Source organism: Equus przewalskii, chromosome 4 (genome assembly GCF_037783145.1).
Source record: "Equus przewalskii isolate Varuska chromosome 4, EquPr2, whole genome shotgun sequence".
Taxonomy (NCBI): domain Eukaryota; kingdom Metazoa; phylum Chordata; class Mammalia; order Perissodactyla; family Equidae; genus Equus; species Equus przewalskii.
The window spans coordinates 34,707,580-34,735,118 of record NC_091834.1 but is presented as its reverse complement, the minus strand read 5'-3'; the positions used below and the strand labels follow the sequence as shown (position 1 = coordinate 34,735,118).

The window sequence follows — 27,539 nt, the reverse complement described above, 5'->3', positions numbered from 1 at the left end:
AGAAAACTACAAGTAAGAATCACTGCTCTACTACATTATACTAAATTGTGAGAAGGGGTATGAGGGTAAGGTGGGAAGGATTCAATCAGAGCTATATGACCTCATCAAACAACAAGGATTTGAAGTGAAACCTGCCTTAGCTAATTTTTCCTCTGCCTTTGATCTCCAGAACAGGAACTATCACCTGCATTTCTAGTCCCATTAAATGTAGCCACACTAAGGTAATCCATAGTTGATGGGTAACATGGTTACAAAATAGATTTAGATGCCGGATAGAGGAATAGACCCAGGTACCACACGTGGTAACAACCTGACAAGGGGACTTGGTTCTACCTGGGAATTTCCTGTTCCCCACAAGAAGGAGGCAATGCCAAGTTGAGATCCTCAAGAATGAGCATCTGAGAACTGAAGTGGAACTCTTATTTTCAAGTTTGCAGCTTCCTCCCCTCTCTCCAGATGGGGCCTGCCTGTCACAGATGTAGATTTTTTGGTGAGGGAAGGAGGTAAATTTGGAGCAATTTGTGGAATGTATAGAGGAATTTAGTCTAAATATGAATTTCAGAAAATATGTTCTCTTTAAGCTCAGCTTATGATAGAAAGCTCAATGAAATCCCTTCTAAATTGAGCCAGCAAGACAGGTAGTCTCCTATAGTTCTAGCTATTGAAGAGCCCAGCTGGGTTGGAGTAGGTGGTAGGAAAAGGGGAGTGAAAGTTTGTCCTGTCAGTGATAGTATTAAACACTACCCAGGGACTAGGCCCAGGAGGAGAAGGCACTCAAAAAACGTCTGAAACAAAAAAAAAAAGAATCTGTCAAACATCTCTTGAAATACACCAATTTAAATAAAATAACGTTCTTTACACTTTGCCTGAATTTTAAAGTGCCACTGTATGGACAAAATCAGGAGGTATAGACGAGTGTGATGGTCACTGAGGTCAAGGTACTCTTGGTTTCTGAATTTCAGTCATGACTCCTAACAGACAATGACCAGTATGTGAACAGCATAGAGACACATACTCAGCTGAGAAGACTTGATATTGTACAATAGTGTCTACCACAGTATTTCCAGGAAACAAGAATGGCTTTCCTCACTAAAATAGGTGCTTCAATGCCACACTTCTATTCACTCTCCCTCCTTCTCAACTGTAGTCTTGGAGCCTATTCAAGATAACTAATACTTTCAAAGGAATAACAATAAAATAAAAATATGAAATTCATCCTGGTGGCCCTTAGGTAAACAGACTCCTTTGATGCTTATCAGCCTTTAAAAATCTTTAAGAATAATAAAACCGATGTTCATAAAGCTCCCATGCCAGTGGGTATGAAATGATCAAACCCATACACTGTTGGACAGGATATAAAATGGTGCTACACAAGAAGTGTTACCACTTCCATTTCTGCCCAATGAGGAACACAAAGAAAGTAGTCTTTCCATGAAAAAGAGTATAAAAAAATACCCCTTCCCATCACAATATGGGAGAGAACAAAAAGGCAATAGGCAGAAACAACTAAAAATAAAACAGAATATTGTAGCATCATGCTAAAAGAGAAAAAGAAACCATTTTCAGCTTGAGAAGAAAAGAGCAAAGACATTTTCCAGGGCATACGGAATGGAAGCAAAAACTCCAAAAATGAAAAGAAAGCAAAGCAGTTTCCACACAAAGTAATATAAGTACACTGATATATAAGAAAGACACCCCAGGGTGGACCAGGAAAGGGCAAACCCAATAAGAAACTCAGGAAAGAGGATCTAAAAGAAGTTAACAATATAATAGGAGAGAAACAGTGGAAATTTCCAGTTAAACATGGTGACTTGAACAAAGTATTTCTCTCTCCCTCGCACTAATCTGTACTAAAATGATAATAGTTATAACTCATAAGAGCAAATAGAATGAATAAGGAGAAGATCGCAGACAAGATACAAACAAACATTTGGAGATGAGGAGGTCACTGGCTAGGACATTGACCACCGCGTGAACCAATAAGAAATGTCAACTCATGCTTCAGAATCCCAAAAACACGCAAGAATTGGAGGCTGACCTTCAAGGATGGGCTAAAACCAGAATGACTAGTTGGAGTGGGTTTAAAGACCAGGTCGTTTTCCCTAGACTCTCCCAGTCAGGTGCGTGCCTCTCCCTGATCCTGGCAGATGTTTATTCCCTGACGAGGCTGACCCAGAGAAGCTTAGAACTGGGACACCAGGAACAGTGGAAATCAGGATGAAGGGTCAGATTGAAAACAAAGCACCAGAAAGTGTGAATAGAAAACTAGGAGGCCCTGGCCCATTCTTAATCATCTCAGAATAACAGCAACAAGCCTTACATATCCTAAAAAATAGATGGGTAAATTTGCTTTGGAGGAATGACCGTAATTTGGAGATCAAGCAGTCCAGATTGGATTGGGACAATGGAGAGCCACAAAGACAGTCTCAGGGGGAGGAAGGGCTGCTGGACTCCTGATTCTGGTTTGTTTCAGAGGAGTTTTATAGTTTTATCAAATAGCTCAGGGCCTCAATCTGTGACTAAAATTCTATTGATTAATTATATTAATTATGAACGAGTGAAAAGAGGAGGCAATTATGATTAGGAAAATCAAAAAGTTACGCAAGGAAAGAAATTTAATCATAGTACACTATGTGGCCTCACTATGTACAGTATTTATATTATCATGAGACTGTAAATACTGTATATTAATTAAAGCCAAAAAGTAGGAGACATGTATTTGAGGACAGGAATATAACAGAGAAAATCCTCTCTTGATGTGTTCCTTTGTACACTGTAAATCAATAGTTATATCTAGAGGCTTTTTCAGATTCAGGCTTAATTCTGTTGGTGGTTTTCAGATACTTCCATCAGGACATCATGATGTCTGGCTGTCTCTCTTCTGCTGATGCTAGCAGATACTGATAATCATTGTCAAATGGTGATTCCTAAATCTATTATTCCTTCTTGATTTATTAGTGGGATTACTTTTAAAAGAGAATTTTCCCCTCATCAATGACTAGGTTACCATGAGGTGAATTTCATATAGGAATCACAGAAAATAAATGCTTAGTCATTTGCTTTATCAGTTTTCAACACTGATTCTTTGTTTTTATAAGAGTTTCTATTGGGTTTCGCATGTTAATTTTATAACCTGCTATTTGGCTAACTTCTCACATTGTTTGTAGTAGTTCCATTAATTCTTTAGGATTTTCGAGATATATCATCATAAATCTGAAAATAAAGATAAGTTTACCTCCTTCTAGCTTGCTTTCCTTATCTGTAGAAATGTTCTATTCCTGACTCTCTATCTTTCATAGCTTTGTATGGGATTCCAATTAATAATTTTTCTATTGGTTATTTTTACGTAAAATTAGTTTTTCAGTATTTTGAGGGGGATATGGACAAGATAGCTTTTAGAGCTTTATGGAACTTTTCTTTTCTCTGTTTTCATGAAGTGACAAAAATGACAATCTTGCACACATTGAGGTTTCCACATCTGTTTCACTCCAACACTTCTTACTGGACCTTCTCTTTCCTCTGCTCCTACTGATCCCATCCTGCACAGAAGTCTACTCCAGAACATTCTCTTCAGTGCAGGGCTTTGTCTGGGAAAGGTGCTTCAATTTGACATTCTAGAGAAGTCACAGGAGAAAGACCAGCAGACCACTCCAATATCAGTAGTCCATCTCATGGTCTCCTTGCACACATCCACTCACAGGAACCATCAAAGTCCCCTCCCAATTGCTGTTGTCCTAAGAATGGCAGGACGAGCCACCAGCATATACCTCATGGCAATTTGGGGGATTCCTGGCTCTGAGAGTAGTCACTAGTCCCCTTGCCTTAGCTGAGCTTCCTCCCTCACGCTTTCTGATATCACACAGTTCTAAAGCTGTTCATGGTTTGCTCCTCTCACTCCTGTTTTGAGCTTCACGGAGCTACCTTATCACCTATAATTGTTGCCGATAGTTGCTCTAATTATATGAGGGATTTCAAAACCTATGCCACCATCATCCTTCCAGAATCCTTTCTTATTTTTTTAGCTATATCCACGAATTACTTTAATAAAAATAAAACTTAACTTGAAAGAGAGAGAAATCAGAGTGCATCAGATAGACAAGCCTCAACCTTCCTTAATAAGCATTTTAATTAATTCCTTATTAAAAATTAAAAATATCAAAATCTCATTGTTATCATTATACTATGGTGTACACACTGACTCTTAAAACTATGTGACCCTTAATAGCAACAAGCACACCCAGCACCCAATCTTGGTTTCTAAGTACCATTTTCTAAATAAAAGGAACCAGGGCTCTTTGGAGAAATGGCTGATTCCAGGTCTGGGACTGGGAAAATACAATATAAAACCAAAAGCATCTTGTAGGACCACGAAGTAAGGAAGTGCTCAAAAACCAAAGGGATGAAGACACTTCAAAGGGACGTAGGAGGGGCCAGCCCCGTGGCTGAGTGATTAAGTTCACGCACTCCACTTCGGCGGCCCAGGGTTTCGCCGGTTCAGATCCTGGGTGCAGACATGGCACGGCTCCCCAAGCCAAGCTGGGGCAGCGTCCCACTTGTACAGCTAGAGGCATTCACAACTAGAGTATACAACTATGTACTGGGGGGCTTTAGGGAGAAGAGGAAAAAAAAAAGATTGGCAGCAGATGTTAAAAAAAAAAAAGACATAGGACCCAACCTAAAAGAGCTCCCAACGGCCAAAGCAGGAACAATTTGAGCAACAAAAGAAATAATGCACCAGTGTATAATAACTAGGATGCAGATAAAATATAGAATGACAAGTTAAATTTGAATATCAGATAAACAGTGAAAAATTTTTTAGTCTAAGTATGCCTCGTTGCAATATCTGAAATGCTGATCTCTATATATCATGTATAGGTTGACGTATACTAATAGTAAGTTAACTATATAGTAAAAAGAAATATAGGGGCTGGCCTGGTGGCACAGCAGTTAAGTGTGCACGTTCCACTTTGGCGGCCTGGGGTTCGCCGGTTCTGATCCCTAGGTGTGGACACGGCACCGCTTGGCAAGCCATGCTGTGGTAGGCGTCCCACATATAAAGTAGAGGAAGATGGGCACGGATGTTAGCTCAGGGCCAGTGTTCCTCAGCAAAAAGAGGAGGATTGGCAGCAGTTAGCTGAGGGCTTATCTTCCTCAAAATATATATATATATATATATATATATATATATAATTCTTTGTCTATAACAGTAGGTTTAATCATTCTCAACAATTCCTTTCATTTCACCTAAATGATACTAAATCTAAAAGTTCTCCCAGGAGTTAGTGATGTATCTGTGACCTAGATGGACGCAATCTTGCAATCAAAGACAAGATTATGGAGGCCAGGTTGGGGAAAACCAGATAATCGATTCTCTTCACAAATGTTGCATTAACAATATTTATTTCTGCTTCATTAATACAAAATGAGTGCACAGGATTTGTGCACTGCCATATACTTTAATAAAATTGAAGTGTCAATATTCCTCTAGCAGTTATTTCTTGCCCTGTTTTGCCCTCATGGAATTTAATATTTAAAATTTGTGAAACAGAATGTATTTCTTAGCAAGATGACAGAATCAAAATTCTCTTATAGCATTCTCCTTTTACCTTTTACACTCTTAGAGCATCTATGTCAAAAAGTTCTTAGGTGTAGGTTAAATCTGAAAATTACTTAATTTCAAAACATAATTATAAGGGGTTTTTTAACATTGCTAAATGAAGGCCAGTCTTGGAAAAATGAGTTTCAGTAAAAATTTTACAGTCAAAAAGTAGCAATCACCTCAGAACATTGTACCTCCTTAGGTCAAAAGGCAAGACTTGCCTTGATATAGTTTGAGTTTAGAAAATTTCACTGTGATGAATAGCATTTCTCTTTAAAAAGAACAACTTCAATGCCTAGTTCGTAAATTTTAAAATATTTACACTGAAAACAAACTGGAATAAGACAAGTGAACAACTTTTAACATGCATTCTGAAATGAAATTCTTTGTGAATTTGCCAAATTCAAAAACTATCCTTACTGCCCACAAACACAGTAAAGTTCAATATCCTCTCTAAGATTTTGACATACTAAAGGATTTTTACATATAAATTCTTCTAACTGGAAACAACTAGAAAAAAATGATTTTTCCAAAAATAAGTTGAATCATGTCTCATTTGCTTGCTGGGTGCTTACGAATAAAGAGTCCATGTATAGTTTGTGCTCTCTCTCTCTTCCAAAACATCAAACCACCCTGGGAGAGAATGCATAATAATGCACTGATAAAGCCACCTGCCGTCTTCCAGCACAGCGTGCTGCCATTATGAGAGGGATCCTCTGGTTTACCCAGTGAGAAGGGAGAAGACTGCACTCACCGAGCTGGGGCTAGAGTGCCGCCTGACTTTTGGTGACTCTTTGCCGGTGGAGGAGGTCTTAAAGTTAATGCAAGCATTGTTCTCAGAATGCACCCTCTTCACTTGATTAGCTGGTTTCTCAAATGGGTCAAAAGTGCTCTGTGTCCTCTGAACCCTGACTTTTTTATCCTCAGGAATTGTGTCCAGGGGTTTGATCACTGAGTCCATTCCCTGGCAGTTCCGTGTAGACATCTTTGTGACACATATCTGGAAAAAAAAAGAAATTAAACTCAGAACTCTCCATTGAAACTTTCATATCACTAAACATGCTGATTTGATATTCTAGAACACATGCCAATTTAAATTTCAGGAAATACCCAAAAAGGCCACGTTCTAAAAGCCCTACCAGCTTAAACCACAATATGTAAAATTCCTTATAATCATTCTGCTTATACTCACTTAGGGCTGACACTAAAAAGGGACACTCTAGGCCTGGACTGCGATTGCCCTAAGGTAGTTCTTGAACTCCACCACATGTTTTACCAACTGACTGCAAGTGGGATTCTTCCTGAATCATTTAAAAAGTTGGAAAACTTGCCTTAATAAAAAATCAGTTGAGCTACATCAGATGGCCATTTTAACTGATGGGCATCACGTAAGCAGTTAACATGGCTAGAGAGAAAGATCATTACGTTCTTCAAAAATTTTATGCTTGAATATGTATGTTTAAAATCTGTCCCCATCTTGATTTCATCTGCAAACTGGAATGAAACATATAAAAAAGCTAACGGTTAAAGATGTGGAAAAACTGAAAGCACTGTGTTTTCCTAATACCGAAACTAATGGATGAAAAGGAATAATACTGTAAAAGAAAAATGGTGATTACTACTCAATTCCAAATTTTGTTTCCATCATTCCACTAGACCCCTCATTCCTTCAACCTCTCCGCTCCTTCTCCGTGCACAGCACTCTCTCATTGCATGTCAGTCTCTCTGACTTTTGCTCCTTGTTTTCCATTTTATGTTCTAGCCCTTTCGTTCTCCCTGTACTCTGGAGACTTTGTTGTTCTTATTAAATAACTGTACAGCCTCTAGCTTGTCTGTAAAGCTAGGTAACTTTATTATTCTCTCTAGAGAAAAGATAACTGTGAAATTGCTTTTACGGGTTTTTTTTTCTTGTTGTAAAAAGTTTCCCCATCTCTATTTTAAAAAGCAAGGAAAGAGAAGATATTTAAGAAAATCTCATACTGTTAAAGTAAAAATATAAAATGTCTAATATGTACAGGATGACTCCATATGGGGAATAAATGTATCTATGTGTATGGACAGATATAGATACAGACAGACAGATACAGACATATAGATATTTGTATGTATACGTATGAGCACAGTGAAAGGTATAGATGGAAATACATTAAACTGTTAACATAAGATACCTCCAGACATGTGGAATTGAACATGGAAAAGGTAAGATTACTAATTTTTTATATACCTGTATTGTTTGAATTGTATAATAAATGTCTGACAATGTAATTTTAAAAAACCACTAGAGTAAGAAGGTACATATAATTAAATGAAACACTCTCAAGTTTTTGAAACAAAGAAAATTTACTTAAATATTAAGCATCAACTCTGTCCTAAGAGTGTGTTGCAACTACTAAGCACAGGTTGACTTATAATCAAGTCAAATAAGAAGGATATCATCATGCTTCTATTGCCACAAAATTGCTGAAAATGTCTTTAAAAGACTCAAGGAAAAGTTCTCTACTCATGAGCAAAAACTAACAATTTATCACAACTAGATTAGGTGCACTCAATGTTTTTAAAGACTTATGTGTTCTTCTTAAGGATGTAAACGCAACAGGCAATAGATGTGATGTGGATGTGAAACCACCCCCATCACTGAAGCAACTGAATTATAAAGATAATACATAAACACACAGGCCTGAAAAGTCAATGAGCCCCAAGCACAAGAAATACAAAGAAAATGACATGAAGGCATATTGAAAACAAATTGCTTAAAACCAATGATAAAGAGATTATCTTAAAAAGGAGCCAGAGAAAAAAATAAGTACTTTAAAAGATAAAGTATGACAGCAAATATTTGGAAACTAGATAATGCGAAAGAGGAATTAGAAAGTATCTTGAACCAAATGAAAATAACAAGACAAAATAGCAAAATGGCAGGATGCAGCTAAAGTAGTACTTTAGCTCTATAAGAATTTATAGTACTAAATGCACGTAGGAGAAAAAAAGAAAGGTCTCAAAGCAATAAGATTACACTTTAAAATACTAGAAAAAGAAGAACAATTGAAACCCAAAATAAGCAGAAGAATAAAAATGATGTATAAATATCAGAGTGGAAATAGATGAAATAGAAAATGAAAACAACAAAGAAAATCAATGAAACCAAAAGCTGATTTTCAGAGAAGATCAAAAAAAGTGATAAACATCTAGCCAGACTGATCAGGACAGAACAAGAAAAACAGATTCTACTTGGGGCCGGCCCAGTGGCCTGGTTGTTAAGTTTGTATGCTCTGCTTCAGTTGCCTGGCGTTCACAGGTTTGGATCCCAGGCACAGACCTAGCACCGCCTGTCAAGCCACACTGCAGCAGCATCCCACGTCAAAAATAGAGGAAGGCTGGCAGAGATGTTAGCTCAGCGACGGTCTACCTCAAGCAAAAAAAGGAAGATTGGCAACAGATGTTAGCTCGGGGCCAATCTTCCTCACAAAAGAAAAAAGAAAAAAAACAGATGCTACAAATGCTATGAACAACTTTACACAAATAAATTCAGCAACTGAGATGAAACAAATTCCTTGAAAGACAAAAACTACCAAAGTGCACTCAAAAGGAAATGGATGACCTGACTAGGCCGACGTCTATTAAAGAAATTAAATTTGTAGCCAAAAACTTTATCACAAAGAAAATTCCAGGGCCAGAGAGCACCACTGGTGAAGCAAACCAAACATTTAAGGAAAAAGCAATTACAATTCTACAGAAACTCTTCCAAGAAACCGAAGAGGAGAGAATACTTCCCAACTCATTTATGAAGTTATCATCATTCCACCACCAAAAGCAGACAAAAATATTACAAGAAAACTACAGATAAATTTCTCTCATGAATATAGATATAAAAATTGTCAACACATTTTTAACAAATTGAATCCAATAATATATAAAAAGGATAATAAATCATGAAAAAGCAGCATTAATCCAAGGGAGGCAAAGTTGGCTTAAGTTTCATCATTTTAATATACCATGGTAAGAAGTCCCTAAAATGACCTCCAGTGATGGCCACTTCCAGGTATCACGCTCTTCTTTAGTCCTCAGATCTTGAGTGTAGGAGGCTGCATTCGTTGACTTGTATTCAGTAAACAGAATACGGCAAAAATCACGGGATATCACTTCTGAGAAAAGATTATAAAAAGATCATGGCTTCTGCATTGGTACTGCCTCCCTCTCGTTCCTTCTTTCTTAGATCACTAGCCCTGGGCAAAGCCAGCTGCCATGTGACGAGGCAGCCCTGTGGAGGGGCACAAGTGCAGCTGGACTGAGGACTGCAAACAATCAGGCGAGTTGCACCTTCAAGCGCAGCCACAGCCCTGGCCTACTGCTTGCCTAGAACTTCAGGAGAGACCCTGAGCCAGAGGCAGCAGCTAAGGAGCACCTGCATTCTAGACCAACAGAAACTGTGAGACGAAAAATATGTTTGTCATCTTAAGATGCTGTTTTGGAGTAATTTGTTATGTAGCAATAGATAACTAACACACAGACTTTTTTAAATCATAAGAGTATCTCAATAGACTCAGAAAGAGCATTTGACAAAATCCAATACCCATTCATGATTAAAACTCAACAAACTAGAAATAGAGGAAAACTTGCTTGACATGATACAGGGCATCTACAAAAATACTACAGCTAACATAAAAGTTAATAGTGAGAAACTGAATGCCTTTCTCCTAAGAACAGGAACAAATCAGGAATGTCCACTCTCATCACTGATTCAACATTGTATTACAAGTTCTAGACATTGCCACAAGCAAGAAAAAAGAAATAAAATGCATCCATATTGTAAAGTAAGAAATAAAACCGACTTTATTCACAGAAAACATTATTGTCTATGTAGAAAATCCAATGAAACCTACACAGAATCATTAGAATTAATAAGTTTTCAAGACTACAAGATAAATGATCAATATACAAAAATCATTCGTATTTCTGGATAGTAGCCACAAACAATACTAGAAATTTAAATTTAAAACACGTAAACAGCTTCAAATAATATAAAATATTTAGTGATAAATCTGACAAAATACATGCAAGATCTGTACACAGAAACTACAAAACATGGCTGACAGGAGCAAAACTAAAAGGGAAAACCGAAACAGAGGGACCAATTCCTGAGCCTTTCAATTTACTGTGACACTCTCAGGAAGAAACTAATTTCTACGTTTTGGCCATAAAACCTTAATAATTTCTTTCTTAACTTAAAAGAAGATCTACATATATACATATAAATGAAGTGAGGTAACGAATGTATATAAAATGATAATATGAAAAGTGTAAATGGGGATTGGATTGACACAGAGATGATGGGAAAATGGTGACCATGCTTGGAGTCTAACCCTCTCCTTGAAGCATAAACTCCATGGAACTATCTCTTAGTTTTGCCCAGGAGAATATGGAGCTAATCCTACATTCTATTTAACCCTACATTCTATTTTTTACTCAAGGTCTTTGAACTATCTTAGTAAACTAAACTTTCTCAGATGGAAAACTCCATTTATGGGGAAATACATGGGCAAATTTTTTTCTAAATATATGGGGAAAAATTCACGATGAAGTACAACTTTGTAGCACATGTACACTAACACAGGCACAGCCAAAAAAATCAGCAAGGGGTAAATGACACATGTCATTTCAACACATCAGCAGAGGAAAGAAGAGCTGTAAGGATAGCATCAAAGTTAAGAGAATGAACTTAGTTCTTAACTAGTTCATGAAATCATATAAACTCATACAAACCTTTCATTTGCTGCCCTTCATGCTGTCAATTCCGGCAAAACTGAGACTCACAGGATTATCTCTTAACTTTAGGAGACAAAGGGACTCCAATTGGAAATTTTCAAAACTCTCTAAATCTATATAATTTAAGCCAGAAAAACTGTTACAGAATCTACCGCAAGTAAAGCCTTATCTCCTTATTCACACCTTATATTGATTGTCCTACATTCATTAAGATGTTTCCAGTCAGGTAGCCTGTCATTTAATGGGTCTGACTGTGACACACTTGATAATTGCAAACATCAGTCCAAACTGTGCACCTGTGGAAACCAGCTTCTCTAAAGTACTCTACCATTAAGACAGAGGAGCGGCAGCCTTTTCCTAATTTTCAAGAGGGAAAAGTATTTCAACAAAATTTCTAAACTTCAAATATTTCCCACAAACATTCTTAAACATTTCAAGTTTATCACTTTTGTCATCTAGTGGCAAAAGACAAAATTCAAGTAGAAAACAATCATTAACAAAAAACAAGTTTCTCCTGGGGGAGATAGCGTAGTGACCTGAGCATGGAGAGGTAGGCAGTATTATCGAATGCTGCTTGGTGATTTGTACTGAAATATAAACTGATGCTGAGAGATGAACTCTGGAACCAGACTACCTGCGTTCAGACTCCTGCTCCATCACTCGCTACCTGTGTGACCTCTGGCAACTTAGTCAACCTCTCTGTGCCTCAACTTCCTTGTCTATAAAATGGGAAAAAATAACAATTAAAACAAATAATCATAAATATAATAAATAATAATAGGAAACCATAGGTTTGTTTTGAAGATTAAATGAGTTAATTTTAAAATGAGCTTAAAAAGTCCCAATCAATAACTTTAAATAGGTGGCATGTTTCACAGGGTTTACAGTTGGCAGGAGGTTCATGTGCTTTCTGATCAGTTGTGTTCTGTCCTTTGTGAATTGCCTTTTTTGTCATTGCTGTTATCCAATTTTTCTATTGGAATGTCCTGTTTTTTAATTGTTTCCTGAGTGCCCTTTGAATATTATGAATATTAAAACTTTGTCACGTGCATTCCAAAACGTAAAGTTTCTTGGAAACAGTATACTTGTATGAAAACTTGCCTATGGTTAGGGTTTTATTTACTACATTCACAAACACACTTCGTTAGCTCCTGGTTCACACGATGGTGTGAAAACATGTCAATATCCCACAGCGGCTTGCAGAGTGCCGTGTTTTCCAGGCTCCCCATCAGCGGAAGGCATTTGAGACTCAGTATCTTCTTACGCAGCTACACGGAGGCAAAGATGTCATCAACATTATTGCAGCCTTTTCCCACAGTGCCTCACTCAGGGTCTGGTCCATAGTAAAACTAAATAAGGTTCTGCTGAATTAATAAATCAGATTTAAGAAGGTTCATTCAAATAAGTAGTTTTCGTGCTCTCTTGCTGAAAAGGCTGAGGCTCTGGAACATTTATTATCTAAAAGCTACTGTCAAAAAAACAGCAGTCTTGACACAGAAATAAACATACATACACACACACACAAAATGCTATCAACAAAAGTAAAATTTTTATTAACTACAAGCTCATTGTGATAGGCAGAATTCTAAAATGACACCCAATGAGTATGATGAGCCATCCCTCCCATGATTATGTTAATGTGATATGGCAAATGGGAGATCACTTTGGGTGGGCCTGACCTAATCAGGTGAGCCTCTCAAAAGCAAAGAGTTTTCTCCAGCTAGTTGCAGAAGAGGAATTCAGAGAGATGTGATCTGGCTAGCCTGGAAGAAAGCAAACACATCATGCTGTGAACTGCCGATGGGGGCCACATGGCACAGAACTGCAAGGTAGGCCCGAAGAGCTGAAAGTGGTCACTGACTAACAACTATAAGGAAAATGTGGACCACTGTCCTACAACCACAAGAAAATGAGTTCTGCAAACAATTAATGAGCTTGTAAGAGGATCCTGAGCCCCAGGAGAGAATCACAACTGTGGCCAACACCTTGATTTCAACCCAGCTGGACTTAGGGCAGAGAAGCCAGCTATGCCATGCCTGGACTTCTAACCTACAGAAACTGCAAGATAATAAGCTAGAAAGTTTGTGGTAATGTGTTACACAGGACCAGAAAACTAATATACTTGCTTTACTGAAATTGCTTGAAGCACTTTGATATTTGAGCGGAATGTTCTTAGGAACATGTTGCAGATACCACCTTCCGAATTTGATACACTGTATCGGATCGAGGAGAAAATAAGTCACGATGTTATGACTATTATCAATAAATGACCATATACTGAGAGTTTTCTACATGATGTAACTCCATCAACATTATAAAGCCCAAACAAGCTCTCCACATAATAAACTTTATACACAATTGATGCTGGTCTCCACTTGGCCGGGGGGTTGTGTGAATAATACCAGTATCAGCACCTGCTTTGTGCATGCATCTTCATCCAGGAAAGTAATCTATCCTTGAGTTTTCCGCACACGGCAAAGTGACTGTTCTGGAAAAGTTTCAAGTTTCCAATATTTGGGACAAACAACTTAAACGTGATCTGGCCATCTCTGTTAACCACGAGCACAAACAAAAGCAGAGTCCAGGCCACAAAGATAGCGGGAACCAGCCTTGCTGACTTCACGAACTTGTCAGGCAATTCGCCCCACAAACCCCGAAAAGAAGACAGGGGAGGCTTTCCTGGAGAAGGCTGTGGGCAAGATGCAGTAAGAATCGTGCTCACCCCCCTGGAAGCTGCAATTTCTGGCAGCTCTCACAGTACAATTATTGAAGTACCCAGGGTAGGCGAAGAGAAGAGTGAGTAGACTTGAGCTCTTCTTGCAATAAAAGAAGGTTCTAGAAGCCAAATTATACACTGGCGCTACTCCCTATGCCTGTGTTCATTTGAACTCTTCTATCTACCTGTCAGTAATCTAAATAAACATTTCCCCTCCCCAAACAGAATCTGTCTTTCTTCTCATGACAAAATGCTTACAGTCTTGATGACAGATTTAACCTCAGATTATAACAAAACTAGGGGACAGAAATATGATATGTCAAATTGGAAAAAAAAAATCAAGGCGAACCCATAACCCCAAAAGCAGATGTTTCCAACCAGCAAACAGTAGCCCTTTGATCCACTCTAACTTTCATGTGCACCCCTAATGCCCAGATTCTGGTCTATGTTCCAATTTTCCACTTTGAAAAAAGAGAAATCCTTAGAAAGTAACCTGATTCCAGTTCACAGGGCAGGAACACAAAACAGCTGTGAAATACCCAGCTGTTACGGGAAAACTAGGATCATTTCAAAACTGTCAAGGACGATGCTAGAAGGAAAAAGGAATCTGCCTGTAGGGGTTCCTACTGGCCAGACTGTGATTATGTAGTTGAGCATCAAAAGGAAAATCAAATTATGGTTAAATGGAACAAGTTGAGTTATTGAAAGACCATGAGTTCATTATAATTTCAAGAGAAAAAAGTTAATATGAAGGGCAAATCGCAGTTATAACATAAAAGAAGGATGATTATAACGGGATCTGGTTGGTTTCAACACACGGAACTGTGAGTAAGTCAAGCAGTGCTAGAAAAAGTAGGAACTGTACCAAGAACAGGAATAACTGAGCAGGGCCTGTGGAGAGAGGGGCTAAGCAGCACAAGTGTAGAAAGAGCAGCAACACAGGATGCTCCAATGACAGAACAGGTCAATATAACATAATAATAGACTAAAGAGGACATGGTGTTGCCTAAGCAACAGTTTCCAAAGAATGTATCTGGTGGAGAGACGCCAGACTGAAAACTTACATGAAATCAATGTGGAAGGCATTTTTTGGAAATCAGTTAAATTTTAATAACTAACTGAAATTTAACCCTTAAAAATAAAATTCAACTTGACTGCTAATGTGCTAAGTGACTCAGATCTGAATCACTTAGGAAGAAACAACCAAGACCCCAACAATCGACAACTCAGATTCTGCAACCCCAGCTATTCTGAGAAGGTACTGTTCTACTTGTGGACTTGTAAAGACTACACGACCCCAAGAAGATTCAAAAAATATTACTACTGAAACCCCTGGAATGGATCCAAAAAAGTAGATCTATAACCCTAGGAAGGTATAAAAAGACATAAAGATGGGGCCAGCCTGGTGGTGCAGCGGTTAAGTTCACACGTTCCCCTTTGGCAGCCCGGGGTTTACCGGTTCAGATCCCGGGTGGGGACATGGCACCGCTTGGCAAGCCATGCTGTGGTAGGCATCCCACATATAAAGTAGAGGAAGATGGGCCTGGATATCAGCTCAGGGCCAGTCTCCCTCAGCAAAAAGAGGAGGATTGGTAGCAGTTAGCTCAGGGCTAATCTTCCTCAAAAAAGAAAAAAAAAGGACAGACAGAAACAGTAATGAAATTAATTAAACCCACAGTGTTGGTGTATAGGATGAGTGTGCGTAGTAATATAATCTGCAATAATCATATTTGTGCATGTTTTCTTTGTTTAAGGTATCTGAAATATGTTAAAATAATGTCACACGAAATTAGTATTTGAAGTTAAGGGAATTTAATGAAGTCAGTAACATTTAAATAGATTGAAACAAATGGTTTTCAAAATTACATTTATTAGCCATATATATTTTTAAGGACGTGGGCACTTCGCCAAGTACAAAGGCCACTAGTTGTGGATGTTCCAGGCACAGAAGACCCTTGGACATTCTATACACGATCAGCTTTCATTGCCCTTTACACATACATTGTTAGTGTCTCAGCAGAGGACAACCAAGCCATAGACTTCCTCCCACACTAAGCATGGACCCACCATGTTGTTCAAGACTTGTCTCAGATTACTTTTGCTCAGAAGCCCCTGTTGATTAAATCCCACCCACTCAGACCAATCCTTTCTTAAGAATTCATCTTAGTGATTGTGCATTTAATCTGCTCCAATATTTTGCATACCCTGGATTGTGATTATTCTTTTTGCAATACTTTAATTTCAACAACCTGAATGTTTCCTCTAAAGGGCAAAGGCTGTGTTTTCTATTCATTTCATAGCCCCCAGGAATACCTTTTACTTCAAATCTCTACTTGAAGGATCTAGTACAGGATTTTGGCTAACTCATGGAAAACAAGGAGCTTCTATAGGTTAAAAGTAGTTTTCTCAACTCATAGGGCCAGGAAAAAACACCTTTGGTACCTCTGCCCAAGGCCAATCTCAGTAGATAGCTGTGCTCTCAGTACCGCCTGAAAACAACAGACATTCCAATATTAGTGAGCATTAAGGATATGTTTTCTCTATGACTGCATTTTTTCGCACTTCCTTATTCCATGTAGAAACTGAAGTGACAAAACTCACATAAGCTGGGATGTCTCATGGTACTTGAAAGCAGATAAAAAGAAGAAATCATCACAAATGCCAAAATAAACTTCAGTTCTTTTATTTTTTCCAGTAAATTCAACAGAACCTAGAACTTCCAACAAGGTTAAAGATGCACCCACACATTTGGCTATTTATCTGAATCAATTATTTTTGTCCACTCATCATTAACAGGGGTCTGTACATTAGCTGGCAGACTCAAAACTCAGTAAAAATTGTTAGAAATTCAAACAGCGTTGGAGGCTCCGAAAGTCACAGTTTGACCTACAATTTTAGCTTGGAGCTATGCAAAATCCAGACAACCGTCTCCCAAACTCACAGCAGTGGATCCGAAAGAGCACAACTTAATTCAGTTAAGGTTGGCATTCATTTCAAGTGAATTCATTCAAGCTGAAAATTGTCCCTTTGAATCAACCATTTTCTGGTGATCAGCATTTTACCGAGTTCAGAGTGTGATCTTCTCTACTTCTTTACTCCACACTCTTCATGAAGGCAGACACTAGAAAAAGAATTGGTTTAAAAGACTTGAAGCTGACCCACAGCAGACGCGCATCACGCATGAGGCAGAAAGCTAAGTCACGGTCTTTTGACATTCATGAAAGGAATATTCATGACAGGTCCAATGCAAAACTGAGAAAAGCAAAAGTCCTGATCAGAAACAACTTCTTACACTTGTTTTTCCCCTTGTCTGATACCCTGTGAGGGCCTGATGGCTTTCTCCTACTCGATATCTTCTCTCAAAATCTGCTCCCAGTAAAAAAAAACCCATCATCAGTCATTTACAATTTTTTGAACACTTAAATCAGAGTATTACCTCTCCCAGAATTATTTGAACTTTAACCATTATAGAATAAAAAGCTTCATCCCTTGTCAGAAAGGAATTTCAGCTATCGGGGATATGTGGGCAAGGTATTATGGTGGGGAGGAGGGGGGGGGAGGGGAGGAGGCAGGTTTAATGCCATTGGGATCATAATCCATGACAGTTGCCTTCATCTCTAACCTAAACCTGCAAGATCTAAAAGTATCTTGTCCTCTCTTTGGTTGTAGGCTTCTCTCTTCTCTCATGTGCGTGTAGAGGTGGGAGTGTAAATGGCTACATGGAGCAAAGATATGAGATGTGTTATCTATGTGTATATAAAGGATATATGCACGAGTATATCTCTACTTAAAGCTGTGTTTTATCAGAACCAAGATCTTGCCTAAAATCACCTTCAGAACATTAGCGAATATACAGGCAAGCCTGCTGCCCACATAAGTCAGAACTAAGTGACTTAGAGTAAGTCAGTAAAGCTCTCTCAGTCTCAGTCTTCTCATCTTTAAAATGACACAGCTGGAGTCTTAAGATCTTTTACAGCTCAACCTCTCTATTATGAACTCTAGACAACAGTTTACAGCTGGTAAATGATTTTAAATAGATCAACTAGATAAAGCCAGACACATAAATTCACTTCTCTGTGCTTCCTTTTCTGCTCCATTTCCCTTAGGATTTTAGGGTTCAGAAAGGAGGCAGATAGGTTCACACTATGAACCCTCCTCCTGCTAGCTCCAGCCTCTGCAGATCTTCTTTAACTAAATCCTGGCATCGTTTCTCAGTGATGGCGTCCTGGGCCTTCAGGAATGACTTGTGAGCAAGACGCTGCAGCAGCCACATTCCAGGACGTTTGACAACCCTGTTTCTATCTACCAAATGCTAGTTGTGCCCCTAAGTCACTCTCACTGTCACAAACAAAATAGCTGCATGAAGAACCAAGTCATTTTTCGATTGTACCTCATAATTTGTCACTTAAATGTACGCTGTCTCACAAATGTGCACATAATTGACTGTGGAATTTGTTTTCATGTGTTTGGTTCATTTTGCTGGGGTGGGAAGAGGTCTTCGCTTTCCTCTGTTTCTCGGGTGTTCCTTACACTTCTATGACCAGACTGTAAACACCCTGAGCACAGAAACCATATCTTCCATTTCTTTAACGTTCCCAAAGCCCAAAAGACAGCATGAAATGGGTGTTCCGTTAATGTTTACTCAAAGATGGATTGTTTTCCTTATTATAAGTCATCCCCTTTAACCAAACATAGGCCATTAAAAAAGTTCCTCCTAAGAATCCACAAAACAATGAGGCACCTTCTGAGCGAGATCTTTTCTAGTCAAGGAAAAGGCTTTCACCAGCTGATCCCACTCACCAGACTTCAACGTCTATTATTGTGATTTAATTTAAAATGTTTATTTTTCTACTGACTGGCTTCTTTGGGGTTTGACCTAATTTCATTTAAATCCTGAATCCATGGGCTAATGGACACAGTTGAACGGAGAACTCTTGAGGACATTACATTCCTTTACGCCGCTTCAGTGATCGTAGTTTGGTTACAACCCTTACTGGGCTGCAATGATTACCACCAAGAGGTTTAATACTCATTTTGCTGATTCTACTATGAAATATTTAGGTGGTCTTCCCAGCAGCTTAGACTTTAATATATATATTGCTAAAATAATTTTATTTAGTTGCTTTCCCTTCTGTTACAATTATACACAATTTAGATATAAGAGCTATGGTTTTGCTTATAGGCTCCCACAGATAGATGCATACATTTACTGACTGCTAGGTTCTTTATTTCATCCAAATCATGATGATAAATTTAACGTAAGGTTTAACGAGCACTCATAGTAACGTAGAAATACCATCTCTATTGTTAGTTGTGGCCTATATAGGTTTTTCGAAATGTAGTTATCTTTGGGGATCAAGATTTCACCTGGAATATTCTCTAACCCCTTGCTGCATGTGGACCAGCAGCACTGGCATCACCTGGTATCTCAGCCCCTCTACCCACCCAACAGTCCCACTCAGTCAGAACCTGCATTGTAATAAGATCCCCAGGGGATCTGTGTGCACGTTAAGGTTTGAGGCCCAGTCCTCGAAACCACATTAATAACAGATTCTGCTGCTATGGTCAAATAAGTGATCGAGATTGTGAGAGAGGTCAAGGCTTTTAGAGGCAAAATTTGCTTCAGTCTATCTGGGTATGGTATGAGTAGCAATCATTTCAATATTCTTTGGGTAACATTTTTGCTCAAACTTCCCAGAAAAGATCATGATAATTTCAGATAATTCTTTAATATAATCTTGAACTCCGAAATAAAATTTTCCAATAAGGTACAGCCAACATATTTATATTGGGTACACCCAATAGATTTATGAATTTTTAAAAAGCAAGGGGATTGGAGTGAGTGAGGAAAAAGAAAAATATACACGGGTTATAACAAAATTATAAAAGGATCCTACATCTGTGAAGAGTACCATGTATCCTCTAACAGGTTCTTCCCTGGGGAAAATTTTAAAATGCCCTTCACACGCATGGCATAACTACTGAACACGTCCCGCCCCAGATTGGACAAAGAACATGAACTCCTATTCACAAAGAGAAGGACACAGCAATTCCGTGAAAGTCTGGGCCTCTTTTAGTCACTGTTTCCACTAAAAACTTACTAAATATCCCAAAAAGGTCAAGAGGAGAAAGAAGACACGTGAATTTTCTGACTCCCACTTGACACCCATAACTATATCCTTGTTAAAATTCCATCATGGAAAAAAGACAGGAGTGTAGCATTCATGTCATATGGCCAAATGAATATATAGCGTTGGGAGATGAAATATTAGAATTGACATCTATATTGCCTCCCCATCCCACTTATAGCCAGAGGCACAGGAAGTGGGGCACATGGAATGAGAATCCCCATGCATAGCAAGGGAGTGGCTTTGGAGAGACTCCACAAAGCAAAAGCCTATTCCAACCTACAAAATCCCACAGCTGCGGTGGGGAAGTGGAATACCCATTCTCGACAAACAGAAGACTCGAGCTACACAAAGTGGCACACACTGCATGGCTAATTAGTTTCTTCATCAAGACACTTCCCTCAAAGCTCTTATTCCAGAAAAGAAAAAGTCTGTTCCTGCAAGTAGGGACTTTTTTCCCCTCTCTCATAGAATTTAGGTTTAAATATAGTTTTTCTTTTTATTAGGTTTTGTCTTGGTTTCTACCTGAGAAGGGGAAACCAGAGTGTGTTTTCAAAGGACCCCACACAGTGCAGAGGTATGAAATAAGCTGGGAAGGGGGAGTGACTAATTTTAACTACAGCAATTTTAAAACATCTACCACATCAGAAGCATTAATAACGAATAAACAGATCAGGCTGAACTCAGATTCATAGATGTTTGAAATCAACAACATGGTCTAGGATGCCTTCTACCTGTATACATATGCTTACTGTTTGAGGGCTTGTTTTTTGGGGTTTTTTTTAACATCATGAGGACTGGAGAAGCCATCATTTGTCACAAAGGCTGTGCAAACAGTCTCAGGTGCCTTCTGAATTCTGTTTTGTTTCTCTTCTGAGTTTCACCTCACCACCCATAGCTTCTTTGTACTAAAGCAGGCTAGTTCTCCCTTCATGTTTATACCTTTCAAATATCTGTAGCTCCCTATTCTGTCCTTCCTGTAAGGTAAAGCATCCAGAAGGCACAATAACATTAAACACGAAAACTGAAAAGAAGACACTACTGGAGGTACTGACTGATCCATTAGGACCCGAATTTCTTTCCCCTGGTAACCATATGAAGAACGTTTAAAAATAAAGATTATAAATATTTTCAAATTCCTTCCCTGAAGGAGAAATAAAATTGTATACTATCTTCTTACTCTGAAACAGACGGCTATATAAATGAATACAACTTAAATCTCCTCACCTACAATAACCATCTTGTTAATACAATTTAAATGCATTATTAATGCTTTGATAATTTAGTGATTAATGTCGAGTGATGTTACAAAGTTTAATGTCTTTATTCTACTAAAATAAATCTAGATGCACACCCCACCAAAGGATTCAGCAAAATATAGGGCATCACTCAATATAGGATTGACTTTTGAAGCTCTTAAAATTTTCAGAGAATCATATATGGGTCACTAACCACAGAGAGCTCATGAAGAGAAACAGAGGGAGCAGTGAACCTTTGGGGAGAAAATGGAAGTATCTTTCAAAGCACCTTTAACAATTGGTCCATCTATTGTCAAGAGCTAAAATTTCAGCAACAATAAATTTGACAGCAATCCATTAATAATAAAGTCCTAACTGATTTCATGGGGACTGGTTCTGTAAATGTTTCCTATGACTGAGAAAAGTCAACAGTGAATCCTAACTGAGATATCCAACGTGAATAGAGCAGAGCAGTGGGATACACACATCCTGCTGCTTGTCTGCCACGTGAAAACAAACCCCATTGCTTCCAGGAGCATTTCACTGTCATCTTTGTATTTTTAGTGAGATCTCACTTAGCTGACGAATAAGCTGCTGGGGCAAGCTTGTATCAGTTGGGCAGCAGAGGAAGTCTATAGAACATATACCCTTCCAAAACCTGCCAGATGATAAATAGAAGACTGGATCATTCTTTTACATCCTCCTTTTATCCATTCAAACCCAATAGCATTAAGAAATTGTCATATATACTCAATAAGCAAGCAAAGTGGAAAAGGATCTTGGCCAAGATATAATGCAAGTTGATAGAAAAGAGAGATGGAAATTAAGGATTTCTAGTGATGATGACAATGATGATGATGGCTATTATTGAGCTTTTATTATTTTATATAACAGTCCATGAAAAATGCTTTATAAGTAGTTTCTCAATTAGTCTCTACAAAAACCCCATGAGATACTATCATTATCCTGACTTTAGAGATGACTAAATTGAGATACACAAGAATTAAATAACATGTCCAAAGCCACACAGAGAGTAAGCCGAGGAAACAGGATTTATTCCAGGACTCTAACTACAAAGTTCAAGCTCTTGACCACCAGATTGTCTTCCTAACATGTTCCCTGACACTTAGATCCTGAGAGAAATAAGCAAAGGACAGGTCTGCAATACTTCTCCCATTCTCTCTTCCCCGATACGAAAGAGAAGTACTTTTAAAGCAGAGCAAAACACCTGCTCTGTGGTTTAAGGTTTTCTGACCCATCCTCCTCTCCTACCCCCAACTTCCACCACCCAAATTTAACATGCTTTTGACTGATCTGATTTTGAATCAGTCTCATATCAAAAGTCAGGCCTGAACAGCAAAGTAGTTATGGGGGCAAAATGATTCATGAAGGAGAGGCTGATGGGGAAGATGGGATGACTCTGGCATTAGACATAACCATGTTGAATCTTCCTCCTCCATATGTGTTTGTTTCCTGAATAGTAGGTTAAAGGCATGGATATAAACTGCTGACTGGTCCAGTCTAAGAATCATCAAATCAACTGATGGCAGATAAATGGACAGCTCTGAGGGCCTTAACTTGGCTTTCTAGAAAGGATCCTCTACCAGAAAAAGGAATCTGGATTTAAGAGAAGCAATATCAGGAAGGAATTTGAGAAAGAGAATGTTATATTGATGAAGCCAGGTGTACCTCATCCAGTGGAAAACTGCTTAACATGGCATCAAGCTTACCCCTCTCTTATTCCTTTCTGTATAACTCAGAGGATACCTTGGGCTTCTGGATTGAGTGTCCACCGAAAACAGCAGTGGGGAGTGCAAGAAGGCTTGCAGTGGGCACCAGGAGACTGAGGAGTCCCACCCTCCTATTGGCTGAATGAATGATGATGAGCCAATTAGATAACATAATTGCTGAAGTACCGGAACTTCCAGTTCTAAGAGTCTCTGATTCTATAAGAGGGCCCCAACTTGATCAGTCTCTGCTTATAAAGTTAGATACAGTAAGGGACTAGAAGCAGAGGGGTGAAATTCAAATATTAAAAATGACAAAAGCCACCGTCTAGCCTCCCACTAAATAGTTCAGCTGATTGTTGCTCTCTCTCAGCAAAGAATTGACATGCAAATCTAAGTAGCCTGATTATCATGCTCAATTACCAGGCCATGTAAAGAACCCAAATGTGATAGATCCATAGATCATTCCTTCAGTGCATCTCTGTTCCTCATTCTTTGGCCCTCTTCACAGGCTTTTATTTTTAGTGTCTCTATATTATCCATGTGGAAACGTGATTTAATGAAATCATATAAAGGGGGGAAAATTGCTTGTCCTTTCCATATAAATTTCATCAGAATGAAATTCTGAGACATGCTACCACATGGACGAAACTTGAAAACATGCTAAGTGAAATAAACCAAACACAAAAGGACAAATACTCATGATTCTACTGAATATGATGTGAGATACCTGGAATAGGCCAATTCATAGACATAGAAAGTAGACTAGAGATTACCAGGGGCTACAGGGAGGCAGAATGGGGAGTTATTATTTAATGGGTACAGAGTTTCTGTTTGGGATAATGAAAAAGTTCTGGAAATGGATAGTGGTGATGACAGCAAAGTAATCATTGCCAATAAATTATATACTTAAAAATGGTTAAAACGGTAAATTTTGTTCTGTGTATTTTATGCCACAATAAAAATAGGAAAAAAAATCAAAGCATACAGTTTCTGTTTCATAACGACCCGAAATGAAAAAAACTTACTCTCAAATTTCTCCTTGAAATATTTTAAAAAGAAGTAGATTGTAAGTTTCATGAAGACAGGGACCAGATCTGTTTTACTTACTGTTACATAGTAGTTACACTGTTAAACAGTAGACTTTCCATAAATGTTTGTTTAATAAATAAGTGATTAAAGGAAAATAGAGGAAGGATTCTCCTAAGTGGGAAATATAATATTTAAAAAGCATCAAATTTATTTATTCATCAGAAAGTACAATGGAGTATATTCCAGAGAAAAATACCAATGCTATTCTACCTAAACTCCTTCAAGGAGCATTGTATATCCATTTCATCTGTACTTCTGTCACAGTATGTTTTACACATAGTAGATGGCTAATAAATGTTTGTAGAATAAGGAATAAAAAATTGTGTAATTGTAAAATCAATGTCATATTACAGCTCTACTATTCCTGTTTTTAAAAATCACTTACTTTTCACAAATGTACAATTCCTTCTGTCACAGGGCAAAAAAATAAACCTCACGGCTTACACAAAGTGAAGGTAAAAATATAAATAGCTAGAACACATCACTATCAGAAAAAGAAACAGCAAACACAGGGAACATCATCTTCTGAATCGGAGAAAAGTTTTTTTTAAAAAAGAACAACTAAAGTATGGAGAAGAATAGCTTATAGTCCATCTTGACTTTTTAGAAAATAATAAGTAGTCAAAATAAATGAAAATCTGAATACTCTTTTGAATAAAAACCAATTATTCATTCCCAAAAATCAATGTCCAACCTTTATAGTAAATAGCTGAGTGAATAAAGAAGCATACTTAAGGCTCCTCCCCCCAAAAAAGTTCTAGAGAACCCTAACATATTATCAATATTTCTCTCAAGTAGTCTATTAAGTAATCAGCTGTTTTTTCTTAAAAATACTTATGTCACAAAATTATCCACAAGTGACTTATACCCAACATGCTACAGCAAGTTACTGATGATTTTCTCAAATAATCTTCACTCCCTGCATCATTTATATTTTATGTGAATTACTGAGTTCAAGTACACATAAGCAGAATATTTTTAAAGTAAAAACTCAAATGCTGACATCCTTAACATTCAGCATCTATACAATAGATGGATCCTTATAAACTTACTAGGACTACATGATATAGCGGTCTCACTTTGAACAATATTAAATCATGTCCTTCAACTTCAACTGCCCCATCCCCAATATTGTGTGCCAAATAACAAAGGAAATTGGAATTCAACCTCTGTAGATATCAAGGTTCACATTTCTGTCTCTCAACTGTTATCTTCTTCACAAGCAGGTAAGCATCATTTTGGAGTAGCCTGTTTGCTGCCCCGGTCCTTAACACACGCAGGGGTTCTCCATTAGTATCCAAAATGCTAACAGTCCACTCTTAGAGCCAGTACTTTAAGCAGAACTGCATGAAGGATTATCACTTCCGTACATGAAAGCACAGACTACCAAAGGTGTAATGATGCAAAATACCAGCACACTGACCTCTGCCAGGCAGCACACACTTAAAGCAGGTGCATTTCTGTGCTCCAGAAGGATACAGGGTGGGATATGCAAGGGGAAGCCTCGGATCCCTAATGTATGAGGGATGCCTATTCCACTCAGATCCAATCCAGCTAATTCATGGACATCAGTTTACCCAAATGAAAAAAGTGGTCTCCTGCCCTTCAGCAGCTTGACTCAGGGGGCATTCAGCCAAGCACAGCCAGGCAAAACAATCCGTAACATGTCTTTAAGCTATAATAAATAAGATGAGTTTCAGAAGAAATAAGATTCAGCTATGGCAAAGAAGCACAGTTGCTAACCCTTTCCCTCATCTTATCTCTGCCACTGGTGTTTACAAACTACAAGCAGTAGCCTCAGGAGCCTCAAGAGACTCTCCCGTGAGTAACCGCCTGTCAGATCCCTAATTTAAATGCCCCCTTGATCAATCTGTGATGTTTGGCAGCTAAATAGAAGAGGGTGAGTAAAATGACATGCATAAAATGAATCCTTTTCAAGTTGTAAATGAGTGAGTCAGGATTCAGACTTGCCGAGATGCTCCAAATTAAAACCCTTGCTCTAATTTTAAACATGCTCCGTCTTACCGTTTTGCTGTTGTCTCTCTCAGGCTCGATTCACCTGGAACTCTTTAACATGTCTCTAGCAATGTGTTTGCACCAGGCCAGGTTCATACAGCAACTGAATTCACATCTTTCTGCACTAGCAAGCTGAAATGGTATGGCCGTACTACAACCAAGAAAGGGGGAAGCAGAAGCAAAAAAAAAAAAAAAACCCAGAAATCACCGAAGAGAAGCTAATCTCAGTGGAATACGACCAAAAATGGTTCAGAAGAACACAAAGGACATGCTAACATTCTGTATTAATAGCTTGAGCAGTTCTATTTTTTCCGAAAAAAATTTAATTATTTTTTCTCCAAACACGATGGACTTGCCTGTGGAGTTCCCAGGAAGGCAGAGTAAACGGGCTCTGCAGCAGCATTGCAGCCAAAGTAAGCGTGCATATGCTGTCCAGGCAATTCACAACACACTGTCTCTTCAGAGAGATATTGATTTGCAATGCAGGGCTGCTTCAAAAGAATACAGAACAGGAGCCAAACAGCTAATGGTGATTGCATAGGAGGAAGAGCATTTAATCAAGGGGATGCACCTCATCATGCTCAATTCAATTTTTTAAAAGCACTAGAGAAAGCCAGTGTCTTGAATGACAACCCCATTAAACAATAATCTGAGGTCCTATAGAAGGCCAAGTTTAGGCTACCATTATTCACGTTGCAAAAGCCACTGAAACGGTTAATGTGTCTAGGTGCATCTATTTGTGATATGCAAATGACATACAGTGAGAACTCTATGCACCAAGTATGTGAGGTAAAAAGAATGCACAGGTGTAGCATTTACAGAACTAAAGTGATAAAATACATAGTTACAAGCCTGCAGAATTCTTGGTGGGGTTAGAGTTCAGACCACTCTCAAAAGTAAAATACCAACACAAACCAGATCTCACACTCATTAGGCTAATTGTGTCAAGTCATACCACACGGTGCTGGGTGGTAAGGAAGAATGCCAAAGTGCTACTCTCATAGCGACCCCTACAGGAGAGTGGTTGATCTACAACTCAACCTTGTTTAAAGTCTCCTATCCTCAGAAAATCGAACCACAAAAGAAGCATAACTTACATTAAGACACAAAGATATAACTGAGAAATCTGTTAGACAAGAAATAAAAAAAGTCAGGCACGAAACCTGATCCCACAGATATTCACTTAATTAAGGAATTCAAGTACAAGAGGAGGTAACTACTGCGTCACTGGTGATTGGCCATTATTCCCATAGCTCCCAG

At 38.3% G+C, this 27,539-nt stretch overlaps 1 protein-coding gene across 6 annotated transcripts in view; it reads right to left on the bottom strand.

Annotated features, from left to right (window-relative positions):
- CDK14 (cyclin dependent kinase 14) overlaps window positions 1–27,539 on the bottom strand; it is a 549,155-nt gene that overhangs the window by 414,679 nt on the left and 106,937 nt on the right. For 5 of the 6 annotated variants that reach the window (XM_070617449.1, XM_070617451.1, XM_070617450.1 and 2 more), the window contains one exon: window positions 6,354–6,599. In XM_070617449.1, coding sequence (XP_070473550.1) covers window positions 6,354–6,599 — 246 coding nt within the window. Of the gene's footprint in view, window positions 1–6,353; window positions 6,600–26,288; window positions 26,762–27,539 lie in introns of those variants that run through there. The other variant, XM_070617454.1, reaches the window with a different exon arrangement.